General features: G+C 43.8%; 2 protein-coding genes across 2 annotated transcripts in view; one reads left to right on the top strand and one right to left on the bottom strand.

The window, feature by feature from the left end:
* Positions 1–9,985, top strand: part of dnai7 (dynein axonemal intermediate chain 7) — a gene marked incomplete at both ends in the record, with an annotated part of 14,123 nt that extends 4,138 nt beyond the window's left edge. The window contains 8 exons of the mRNA XM_084050098.1: positions 75–348; positions 1,016–1,118; positions 1,696–1,838; positions 2,751–2,943; positions 3,783–3,997; positions 5,009–5,167; positions 7,556–7,669; positions 9,710–9,985. Coding sequence (XP_083906224.1) covers positions 75–348; positions 1,016–1,118; positions 1,696–1,838; positions 2,751–2,943; positions 3,783–3,997; positions 5,009–5,167; positions 7,556–7,669; positions 9,710–9,985 — 1,477 coding nt within the window. The remainder of the gene's footprint in view (positions 1–74; positions 349–1,015; positions 1,119–1,695; positions 1,839–2,750; positions 2,944–3,782; positions 3,998–5,008; positions 5,168–7,555; positions 7,670–9,709) is intronic.
* A 387-nt stretch (positions 9,986–10,372) lies between these two features.
* Positions 10,373–12,796, bottom strand: part of lrmp (lymphoid-restricted membrane protein) — a gene marked incomplete at its 5' end in the record, with an annotated part of 66,444 nt that continues 64,020 nt past the window's right edge. Inside the window, 2 exons of the mRNA XM_084050099.1 lie at positions 10,373–11,566; positions 12,349–12,500. Of these exons, the coding sequence (XP_083906225.1) occupies positions 11,424–11,566; positions 12,349–12,500 (295 nt within the window). The 3' untranslated portion in view covers positions 10,373–11,423. The remainder of the gene's footprint in view (positions 11,567–12,348; positions 12,501–12,796) is intronic.

Genomic DNA, 12,796 nt, shown 5'->3' on the forward strand with positions numbered 1-12,796 from the left:
TGGTAGATGCTTGGATTGGAATCCCAGGTAGGACATAAAACTAGGTATTACCTTCTTGTCTTTTTTGGTTGCAGGTCCCTCAGCGGGGGACAGGATGTCGCCTTTCTGGAGACAGACTCACCAGAGCAGGAGGAAACGGGAGGAGAGGGGGAGATAACGGAGGGTGGAGAAAGCCCCCCCACGCTGCCTAGCGGGACGGACGAGGAGGTGCAGTCGGTCCGAGGAGCTGACGGACGGACGGTGACGGGGACGGACGAGTCGGTGGCGTCGATCCGAGAGTCTGATGGACGGACGGCGAGCGGGACGGACGAGGAGGCTCAGTCAGTGAGAGAGTCTGATGGACAGAAGGTGAGATGGAGAGGAATGCTGGGTCGGTTGCAGTGGTGGGAAAAGTGCTGACATTTCTTACTTAAAGGACAACTTTGTTTTTTTTACAACCAAGGTTTATGTTTTTGATTGTAATTAAAGTAAATAAAAGATGAGTGTTATTTTTTTTTCATTTACTGCTTTCTATAGTTTTAGCCATTTTCGCTGCCTTTTTTACAGTGGGTGGGGGCATTCTGTCCGGTGGCTAAATATGCCTTTTTTTTTACACAATAACCCAGCGTTTTCTTTATTATTATTTACAGTAGCTCTTCTAGCCCCCAATAACTCACATATGACCATCAAAGACCACAGGACCTTTTTTATCGTGTAAAAAAAGCATATTTAGCCACCGGACAGAATGCCCCCGCCCACTGTAAAAAAAGATCGCGAAAATTGCTAAAACTATAGAAAAAAAATAACACTCATCTTTTATTTACTTTAATTACAAGCTAAAATATACACCTTGGTTGTAAAAAAAACAAAGTTGTCCTTTAAGTAAAAGTATCAAGGGGCGTGTAGGAGAAGACCAAACGAGGGCCCATCAATGCACTGAAAGAAAAAAAAACTCCTGCGCACGTTTCTCCATCTACTAATACCGGTTCCTATGAGCAATATAAAGCGTTCGTTCTTGTTGTGCGTGCATCCCTAGCAGAGCACAGTGAGCCAGGCTTCCATGAGGAGTGCTGGCCAGAAGCCCGTAGAGGAAGCTCAGCCTGGCCCTATAGTGACACAGACAACAGACACAGTCTCAGGTGAGACGCCCGGCATTAAGGCATTAAAAACGTATGTTCCTATATCAGTGGTGCTCAAACTTTTTCATGTCAAGGACCCCCCCCCCCCAAGATTATATGTATTTGGCCGCCGACCCCCCCATCTCAAAACGTTTTGTTCCAGGGACCCCCCCAGAAGCAAAGAATAGAGTGAAAAATGTTTGCTTTAAACAATATATATATTCAAAGATTTGCACACATTTTCACGTTTTTTTCAAAAATAGCAGATCTACAAGCTCGTAGCGCGGCACTCGGTGCCGCGCTATGAGCTTGTAGATCTGCTATTTTTGAATAGCCCAAAGTGTAAAATAATGCTTTTTTTTAGCTCAAATCAAGAAGTGACACAAATGCGTTCCAGGTCTTAATGGGTTCATTCAAAATCTACAGAAGCTCACCAACTGCTCTCTCTCTCTCTCTCTCTCTCTCTCTCTCTCTCTCTCTCTCTCTCTCTCTCTCTCTCTCTCTCTCTCTCTCTCTCTCTCTCTCTCTCTCTCTCTCTCTCTCTCTCTCTCTCTCTCTCTCTCTCTCTCTCTCTCTCTCCGGGTGGGTGTGGACTCAGGAGGTCCCGCCCTGCTGGAGCCATTGATTGACAGCTCTGTGGTGGACTTGTTGCAGTACACGCCCCTCGGCGGGGTCTTCTACTGGGACGTCTTCCGCCTCCCGCCCCAGTCCCAACGGGTCGACGGCTGGGAGATCATACAGGTGAATACATGATACTAGAATAGACCTATATAGGTGGGGCGTTCCACTGAAGGGCCCATCATCCGCCTTTGAAATCGAGTCTATATAGGAAGTGACAGTTCATATGAATGGCCTGTAGTTTTGCTGTTTCACCCCTGCTGCTGTCAGAAGAAATAACTCTCAATGCAAGCGGATGGGTTTTTGACGAACTTTAGACTTGATTTTCTTACCCTAATAAACATTGTCATAAATACTATATGCTTCCAGTCGCTAGTTTAAAGTCTTCTTTCAATCACCATGATATGCGTTTTGGTATATTATGGTCCAATTTATTTTGAAATTGATGATAAAGTAGGGTTCGCTGTAGGAGGGGCGGGATGATTTGATTGACAAGCTACACAACCAATAGCATTCATTCCCCGCCCCCGCTCTTGATTGACAAGCTACCCAACCAATAGCATTCATTTCCGGTTGCGCTGATATGACGCGATATAGAAAGATGGCGGATTTGAAATTGCCGAAAAATAATCTGGCCCGCGACGTGATTTTAGAAAACGCCATTTAATACTACCTGTGCTCACATCGTGTTGCGTTGTGAGCTTGTAGATCGGCTATTTTCAAGATACACGTGTAAATGGGGAAACCTTACAAGGGAATCCTGCTAGGCAGGATGCTGGATCGAAAAAGGGTTCACTATGTAAAAAACAATTAAATCCACACACAATGTATTAAAGGTGAGGTTTTAAGCACCAAGGCTCTTCCTCAGACTACTGTTGAGTACAGTACGTATATACAGTACATATTGATACAAAAAAGGAATGGACCATGTACTGTATAGAGCTCTGAGGAACCTCGGTCAACTAATTATAGAGGGTTTAAGTTAGTCAAGGGGTCCTCATTTCTCTCTCTCTTCCTCCTGTGTGTTCCCCCCAGCTGTTGGACACGGGGCACCAGGTGTTCCCCTACCCCCCCACGGAGCAGCCTCAGCCTCAGGGCTCGGCCTCGGTGAACGCCGAGGAGGACAGCGGGGTCCAGCTCGCCTGTCCCCCCGTCGGCATGTCCGTCACGCTGCCCGACTCCGTCCTCTTCCTGGAACAGCCCCGCGTGGCCCGCTGGGACCCCCAAGGTATAGGTGACACAGCGGTGTATGACATCTAGCCTGGCGAGCCAGACGAATCTGCCAGTGCAAAAATAAATGGCCCTCGGCGATTTGGGTCTGGCACCGCTCCATTGTGAATCCATTTCCTGCTCCAGAAGTCTGGGGTGACCAATCAGGGCCCAGTATTCAAATATGGGAGACTGTGATTGGTAGTTGGCTATAGGTCTAACCAATTGAACTCCAGAGTGATTGTTTTGATCCCGCCCCCTTGGAAAAAAAAACGTCCTCATAGAAGCATCAGACTTGTATCCACGCAGTGATATAGTCTGGCTACGCGAGGCTAATGATGATCAGCAGTGGTGTAAAGTAACTAAGTACATTGTACTTTTACTCAACTACAATTATTTGAAAACTTTATACTAGTTACTTTGCAGATATTTTAAAATTAGCATGTTTTACATTAGCATGTTATAAAACATACATTAACCACTTCAGCCCTATTTTATACCTAGTGCTATTTGAAAATAGCCGATCTACAAGCTCACAACGCGTCGCGATGCGACGCGTTGTGAGCTTGTAGATCGGCTATTTTCAAACATTTTAGTACTTTTATTTTGATGCCAATACTTTTCCACTTTTACTCAAGTAAAATTGTTTACACTTTTACTTGTAACATAGTAGTTTATATTGTGGGATTTCTACTTTTACTTAAGTAAAATATCTGAGTACTTCTTCCACCACTGTCAACGGAGCAACTATTGAAATATCTCCCCGTTATTTGGAGTTCCATCGTGGCAAAGGTGACTACACGACCCAGACCTCCACCAGAGAGAGTGTACGTTTTGCTTGAACTCCGTGTCTTATAGGGAAGCAGTGGAAGACGGATGGGATCAACGATGTCTCCTACGAGGCGGCCGAGGCCAAACTGTCCTTTAAGATGGACTCCTTCCATGCCTTCGTGTTGATGCAGGACGCCTACCTCCACCTGCCCCTCCAGGGCTGGGAGCTGAGGCCGCTGGGACAGGACTCGGCTCTGTTCACCCTCAACACGGCCCTCATAGACCTCAGCATCACTGTCCAGGTAAAAGCAATGGTCCTCAACCTGTGGGTTCAAGATAATGAAAGCGGAAGATCTGTATGTTAACCCTTTAAGACCGGGAACGCATCTGTGTCATCTTAAGATTTCTTTGGCTCTATAAAAATAGCAGATATACTGCTATTTTTCTTTTTTAATCGTGAAAATGTGTGCAAATCTTTAGTTTGAATATATATCTACTTTTTTTAAAGCGAAAGTTTTTAACTTTGCTTCTGGGGATTTTACAAATGTCTTCTAAATCCTAACATTTTTTTTTTCCTAAAGTTTTATTTCTTTTATTTTTTTTACTGATGTTGCTATATTTTCAATGGTTTTCAAACTTTTTTCATGTCAAGGACCCCAAAAAATAATATGTATATGTCCGCGGACCCCCTCCCATCTAAAAATATTTTGTTCCAGGGACCCCCAGAAGCAAAGATTTGAGTTAAAAATGATTTCCACAAATTTTCAAGATTTTTCTAAAAATAGCAGATCTACAAGCTCATAGCGCGGCACTCGGTGCCGCGCTATGAGCTTGTAGATCTGCTATTTTTGAATAGCCAAAGAAATCTTAAAATGACACACATGCGTTCCCTTCCCGGCCTTAAAGGGTTAAGAGGTCACGATGACTTAACCCATAAAGACCGGGAACGCATCTGTGTTTTTTTTAGATTTCTTTGGCAAAAAAAAATCGAAAACAGCAGATCTACTAGCTCAAAAATTGCAGATTTACAAGCTCATAGCGCGACACTCTGAGCTTGTAAATCTGCTATTTTTGAAAAATTGTGAAAGTTTGTGCAAACCTTCGAATATATATCGATTTTTAAAGCGAACATTTGTAACTCAAATATTTGCTTCTGGGGGATTCTACAAATCCTAACAGTTTAAAAAAAAAAAGTATGTTGCTATAATCAGGTTCTCAAACGTTTTCATGTCAAGGAGCCCCAAAATGATATTTATTTGGCCGCGGACCCCCATCTCAAAATATTACTGTCTGTCTGTCTGTCTGTCTGACAGGGTAACCAGTGTATGCTCCAGTCAGAGCAGGAGAAAGGCCTCTCTCACCTGGTAGGGAGGTGGATGGACGGGCCGGCACTGCAGAAAGCCATGGTCAGCGCCGGGGTCAACATCTTTGTCAACGAGTACACCGACAAATACGTCAGTAGCTGCGTTAAGGTCTGTATCACCCGCGGAGGCCTGAAAACACGTCTTTATGTCACATTAACACAAAGTCAAGCCCATTGGACATTTTGGACTGAATGTTTGACTTTTCTTGTTCCTACTTTATCTATTTTTTCCTGTCTTCTCCTCCGGGGCCTGACTTGCACTTCCGGTCAGGGTTGCCAGATCTGTTTATTATAATTTCTCGACGCGTTGTGAGCTTGTAGATCGGCTATTTTCAAATAGCTGATGTATATGTTAAAGTGCTTGTGTGGCCGATAGTCGCTTCTTTTGGGCTGGTTTACCTAGACCTGGTTGCTTGTTTCTCTCACAGAATCTGGCAACACTGCTTCCGGTAGGTGCCTGTTAACCCTTTTAGACCGGGAACGCATCTGTGTCATTTTTTAGATTTCTTTGGGCTATTCAAAAATAGCAGATCTACAAGCTCATAGCGCGGCACAATCGATGCAGCTTTTAGATCTGCTATTTCTTTTTTTAAATCGTGAAAATGTGTGCAAATCTTTGAATTTATATTAAGTTATACTTAATCGGTGGTTCTCAAACGTTTGTCATGTCAAGGAGCCCCAAAATGATATTTATTTGGCCGCGGACCCCCCCCCCCACATCTCAAAATATTTTGTTCCAGTGACCCACCCGGCCCCAGAAGCAAAGATTTGAGTTTGTTATTTACCGAGTGGACAAACCTGTGCTGCAACATGCTGTCTGACAACACAACACAGGGAAATGAGAAAGGATAAGGAAATTGAGAAGGATAAAACAAACAGCCCCCGTCAAGCTCTTTGTTCATTTCTCTGCCAACACACCTGCATAGCCGTCTAAACAGGAACACAACAGACATGCAACAGTTTCCTCATTTTAACCCATTGAGACCTGAAGCCGATTCTACAAAATGTCTCCAGAATCCCAACAGTATTCTGAAAAAACGTGCGTTTCTATATCAGTGGTGCTCAATCTTTTTCATGTCAAGGACCCCCAACATTATATGTATTTGGCCGCGGACCCCCATCAAAATATTTTGTTCCAGGGACCCCCCAGAAGCAAAGATTTGAGTTAAAAACTGTTCGCTTTAAAAAATATATATATTCAAAGATTTGCACACATTTTCACGATTTTTCAAAAATAGGTCTAAAAAAAAAAGGTTAAATGTGAGACCTCATCAACCTCTCTCGTTCCATGTCTGTCTGGTCCTGACATAGTAATATGTCTCTTTTTATTGCGTTCTGACCTTGATCTCAATTGTGATCTTGTCCTTTTCGACACAAAAATGTACCGTGTCTTCAGGGCAGGGCAGACCGAGATCATTCCAAGTTTATATTGTTATTGTGTTCACAGACACACACACACACACACACACACACACACACACACACACACAATAATCTGCTATGCATACCGTAGCTGTGATCAGGGTAACTTAGAACATTTCCTTAACACAATGTCCTGTGCCACAGGTATAACCTGACCCTGCCAAACACTGTTGCAATGCGACGCTTGCAGCGGGGGTTTGCACATGATTGAGAACAGTGTTAACCCATTAAGAGCGGGGAACACATCTGTGTGACTTTCAGATTTCTTTGGCTATTCAAAAATAGCAGATATACAAGATCATAGCGCGGCACCGAGTGCCGCGCTATGAGCTTGTAAATCTGCTATTTTTTTGGAAAAAAAACGTGGAAACTTTGTGCAAATCTTTGAATATATGTTTTAAAATGATTTTTTTTAAACTCCGATCTGTGCTTCTGGGGGTCCCTGGAACGACATATTTTGAGATGAGGGGTCCGCGGCCAAATACATATCATTTGGGGTGGTCCTTAAAGGAGGAGTTCACCCAAAAAAATGACTTATTTTCTATCAATTGCACACCCTATGAAGCCTTGAATCCATGGATTTATTTGTGTTTTTGTGGCATTCCTAAGCTAATAATTTGATTCCCGTCTCCTAACGGCTAATGTATCCGGTAGGAGACACAAAGTAGATCATTTGTGTCTCCTACCGGATACACACCCGGTCATCAAATTATTGTCTTGGGAATGCCACAAAAACAAAAATAAATCCATGAAATCAAGGCTTCATGGGGTGTGTAATTGATAGAAAATAAGTACTTTTTGGGGCGAACTCCTCCTTTAACATGCAACAGTTTAAGAACCACTGATATTAAAGCAACATACGTTTTTCAGAAAACTGTTAGGATTTAGAAGACATTTGTAGAATCCCCCAGAAGCAAAGATTTGAGTTACAAATGTTCGCTTTAAAAATATACATTCAAAGATTTGCACACATTTTCACGATTTTTTTGTCAAAGAAATCTAAAAATGACACAGATTCTTTCCCGGTCTAAATGGTGTTAAAATGAGCTGCGTTTGGTCCTCTTCTCCTCTACAGGACCCATTGATAGAGCACGCTGCTTATGAACAGATGGCCCTTCTCTCGTCTGCCTACGCCTTCTCATGGAGCCAGTGGAATGCCAAGTGTGGGCCTGAGCATCTGGTCATGCAGGTACACAAGAGAACCACACCGTTTAAATCACAAAGGATTCATTTAACTCAAGAGGATCATGGACAATGGTCAAAATGTACTTAAAGTACCAAAAGTAAAAGTACTAACATTTTCGAAAATAGCCGATCTACAAGCTCACAACGCGTCGCATCGCGACGCGTTGTGAGCTTGTAGATCGGCTATTTTCAAATAGCCTAGGTTTAAAATAGGGCTTAAGTATTTAATGTATGTTTTAGAACGTAATCATTTATATCTGCAAAGTAACTAGTAACTGAAGTTTTCAAATAATTGTAACGGAGTAAGTAAGACTCCAGTGAAGTAAAAGTACCTCAAAATTGTACTTAAGTACAGTACTGGAGTAAATGTACTTAGTCGCTGTACACTACTGGTCGTGGATACATTAACCGTGGCCAACCATGGCCTTTACACACACCCACACCCCCACACACACACACACACACACACACACACACACACGACATGGTAGTGCATGGTGATATTTCCTTCAGAATGAGGAAAAGATGTTAATCGAAAAGCGAGCTGTGTGAATACCTGGGATGACTCGGCAAACTGCTGTCTTACAGCTGCATGTTTAACGTCTGTGTGCATTCATTGTACACTAGAGATGCTCCCATATATCACATTTATTGACATTATCGTTGCTGTCCGGCAGAAACCAGCTAACTCCATTTTGACTCTTTTGCATTTTTTTCTCCATAAATAAGGGCCATTGAACACCCTTTACAGTGTGTCTGTGTGTTGGTAAACAAAACATTGAACCAATGAAAAGTATTAAAAAGCGCTTCTGACAAAAGCAGCTAACTCCATTGGATCCTCAAACTCAAAACTGCTAAACCACCGGAGTTAGCTGGTTCTGCTGACTCCAGGCTCCACCCCCTTTTGACCTCCAACCTCATTGTGAGCTTGGAGGTCCATTCAGCTGTTCTTATCAATGATGAACAAAACCTCCTAACTCCATATATGGGCATGGCAATAATCAGGGTATGGGCGTATACTAATGACATCAGGGATCTCCATATATGGGCATAAAAGGGGACACAGGTAGACAGACAGAGATCTCCATATATGGCCACACTCAGACATATAGTTCGGATCGGCGGTGCAACGTAGGTGTGAGGGCCGGTATTGTGGCCCAAACTCTAGATCAGTGGTTCTCAACCTTTTCAGGCCGTGACCCCCCAAAATAATCCTATTTTAACCGGGGACCCCCCACCCTGACAAGCACTTGGAATGTAGACGTTGAGGCATTAAATGTTCGGCTCCACAGATAAAGTGAAAATAGCAGATCTACAAGCTCACAACGCCTCGCAAAGCGAGGCGTTGAGAGCTTGTAGATCAGCTACGTTCACAAATGTTTCCTCTTTCTTATATTATCAACGATTCAAAATCGATTCACTATTTCCAAAAATCGAATCGTGACCCCAAGAATCGGAATCAAATGGAATCGTGAGATGGCATTAGATTCACAGCCCTAATGAACGATGAGAAGCGAAAGTTTTTAACTCAAATCTTTGCTTCTGGGGATTTTACAAATGTCTTCTAAATCCTAACAGGTTTTTTTCCTAAAGTTTTTTTTTTCTTTTTTACTTATTTTTCTATATTATCAATGGTTTTCTAACTTTTTTCTTGTCAAGGACCCCCAAAATAATATGTATTTGTCTAATATATAATAATAATCATTTGTTCCAGGGACCACCAGAAGCAAAGATTTGAGTTAAAAATGTATATAAAAGATGTGCACACATTTTCACGAGTTTTCTAAAAAATAGCCAAAGAAATCTTAAAATGACACAGATACGTTCCCTTCCCGGCCTCAAAGGGTTAAAAAGGTCTTAAAAGTCCTTAAATTGTCACTTCAGTGTCATCTGGGGATCCCCCAAAAAAAACATGTGGGGACCCCCTTGGGCTCCCGGACCCACAGGTTGAGTGTGAGGGCCCAAAACCGCTTTTTTTAATCGATTTGTTTGATTAACTGCACCCCAATCTCTCTCCTCCCTTACCTGAACCCTTGGCCGCCAGGTATGCGAGCACCACGGCCCCTCGCCGGTGCCCAGGGGCTCGTGGAGCGTCTTCCTGCTGGGCGCTCAGAGATGTCAGAAGCTGAAGATCGTGGAGACGGAGGAGTCCTTCTCTCCGGAGCTCCACCCCGACACGGAGTTCCATTCCACGTTTGTCCACATGCTGCGCGAGGACACCAGCGTGGAGGGGCTGGAGAGGACGAGGAAGTCCCAGAACCTGTTCGTTGACACGGTGCAGAGTCTAGTTTGTGCCACCCGAACGCTTATTTACGCTTAACCTGCCCACTTTCAACCCCTGTTTTTGGCATCAAGACCAGCGAAAGCATCTGTCATTTTAGATTTCGTTGGCCATTCAAAAAGATCAGATCTACAAGCTCATAGCGCGAGTGCCGCGCTACGATGTTGTAGATCTGCTATTTTTTTTTTAATCGTGAAAATGTATGCACATCTTTGAATATATGTTTTTTTAAAGCGAACATTTTTTACTTTAAAATCTTTGCTTCCAGGGGGGGTCCCTGGAACAACATATTTTGAGATGGGGGTCCGCTGGGGCTTTACCCGCAAGGCTATAATAAACATGCTGTAGCTTTGTATATAAAAGCTGCAAACATTCATTATTCTTTAGCATACTTGGTTATTGTACGCCACATAATAAACAGACTGGTTTTCTCTCTTAAAATAGTTTTCTTTATTTGTGCAAAGTTTTCAAAGCATCCTCTTTGGAACATACTAAAGTGTATGAATGTTGAAAACGGTGATCAACACGGCAAAGAACCCAAAGAGGAGGGAACGTATAAATGCTTTGGTGTTTAAGACTGTAACAACGTTATAACAACGTACATCCATCATATAACAATGAAATATTTACGCAACCAAAAACATAAATAAAACTGAATTTCAAACAAAACAATAATAAAAAAAACTTAAAATAGACATTTTATTACCAGTGTTCATAGAGTTTAAGTTAAAAAATAAAACAGAAAAAGAAAGAAAAGGTTTTGCTCTGGAGCCAGTGAGGGAAGAGGAGGAGGTGCTCCAGGTTTGAAAAAGGCAGACAGTCCCTACAGACTCGCGTGCCTCCAGAAAGGTCACAATCAAATGGTGTTTCCAAAAGCAAAAACAAGCCAAATCTGGGCTGCGGGGGGGTCCATCAAATCCACACGCCAAGAAGATAATGCGGAGACTTGGGGAGACAACGGATCAGTTCAATGCTGCTGTGTCCATAGAGAGAGGACATTTTCATGTGACTGGTTAAAATAAAATGTGCCAACAGTGAGTTCTCCTGGTTTCTGTCCCGGTCCGGGTAGAGGAGGAGGGCGCCAAACGGCACCAAAAAAGACAAATATATAAAGACCACCCCTAGCCTCTGCTGCCATCTTTTCTCGGCACGCACACACACTAACACACACACACACACTAACACACACACTAATTAAGCATGTGACGTGAACCATAAAGACCTCAAAAGAGTCGATTATCCCCCCCCCCCCCCCCCCCCCCCCAAGGCCTCCTCTGTGCCGTCTTGTGTCTTGGTGGGTAGATGCTTGAAGACAAGCACCGGGGCAAACCAAACCAACAGACCAAACCCTCCGTCAGAGAAAGCCACCCTTCTATCTTCATGAGTATCCACAAGCGGTAGTATCTATAGGGGTTGATGGATGAGGGCAACCGTCCACCTTGGGCCCCAAACGGGAGGGGGTGGGAGGGGCAGGGGTCTAGATGGGGGGCTGTCCGTTGTGCCGGAGCCCCGTGTAGGGCCACAGCAGCTGCTGGATGGTCATCCACGAGTCCCCGGTCCCCACGGGTGACGCGTCGGCTGCTGGCTGCATCACCAGGCTGGCCAGCAGTGCCAAGAGCCCTGGAAAAGGGGGGGTTTGACCACAACATTATTGTTTTTTTCCCCGTTTACGGATTCGTTGTCGCGTCAGTAAATGTGGAGACTGGGGAACTCAAGCAGTGTCATGCATGTACTTGCAGTCACTCAGTACTTGCACTGAATTACTTACTAAAATTTACATTTAGACATTTTGACGGTGACAAAAAGGTTGAAAACTTGAGTTTACGACATTGACACCAGAATTCTGCAGGTCGCACTACGGAAAGCATTCTTTAACCCATCAAGACCGGGAACGCAGCGGTGTCATTTTTAGATTTATTTGGCTATCTTTCAAGAAGTAGCATATCTACAAGCTCCGCGCTATGAGCTTGTAGATATGCTACTGCTGAATAGCCAAAGTATAAAATAATGGTTATAGTTCAAATATAAAATGACATAGATGTGTTGAATGGGTTAAATACTCCCTAATACAGTAAGGGTCAGATAAAAAAAAAGAAGAAGAAATAACAGGGCATTATCTTGTAAAAATCATACACACAATCAGTGTTGCCAGATTCTGTGAGAGAAACAAGCAACCAGGTCTAGGAAAACCAGCCCAAAAGCAGCAACTATGGGCCACATGAGCACTATAACATACACATCAGCCATTTGAAAATAGCAGATCTACAAGCTCACAACGCGTCGCGATGCGACGCGTTGTGAGCTTGTAGATCTGCTATTTTCAAATGAAATCTTGCGGGGGAAATTATAATAAGCAGATCTGGCAACCCTGCACACAATTTAGACCAGAAAAAAATGATTACCTGCCAGGACCACCACCAAGGCCAGCCACAACCACAGCCCCCTGCCGCTCCTGGCCACCGCAGCCCGGGAGGAGGAGGTGGACAGACCCCCCTGGGACAGAAACGGCGCCGTCGCGGAGTCCGTCACGGTCAGACTGGGAGTGGGGCTCGGACTGGAGGGAGAAAGAGGGAGGTATGTTAGGATGTTAGACCAGGAATGGAGTGATGAGCGGGAGGAGGAATGAATGACAAGAGGCGGCAGTTAAAAAGGAAAAGTGAACATGAGTGATGAGTTTTAGTAAGAACATGATGCAAGTTACCAAAAGTGACCACTTCTCCTCGCCCAACCACTTTTAAACGCTGCACACTTCGTTGCATGTCAAGTAGCGGAGATAGCCAATCTACAAGCTCACAATGCAACACGTTGTGAGCTTGTAGAGCTGTCGTTTTCAAGCAATTTTCACTATTT

Source organism: Gymnoscopelus microlampas (genome assembly GCF_963454915.1).
Source record: "Gymnoscopelus microlampas genome assembly, chromosome: 23".
In the NCBI taxonomy this organism is placed as follows: domain Eukaryota; kingdom Metazoa; phylum Chordata; class Actinopteri; order Myctophiformes; family Myctophidae; genus Gymnoscopelus; species Gymnoscopelus microlampas.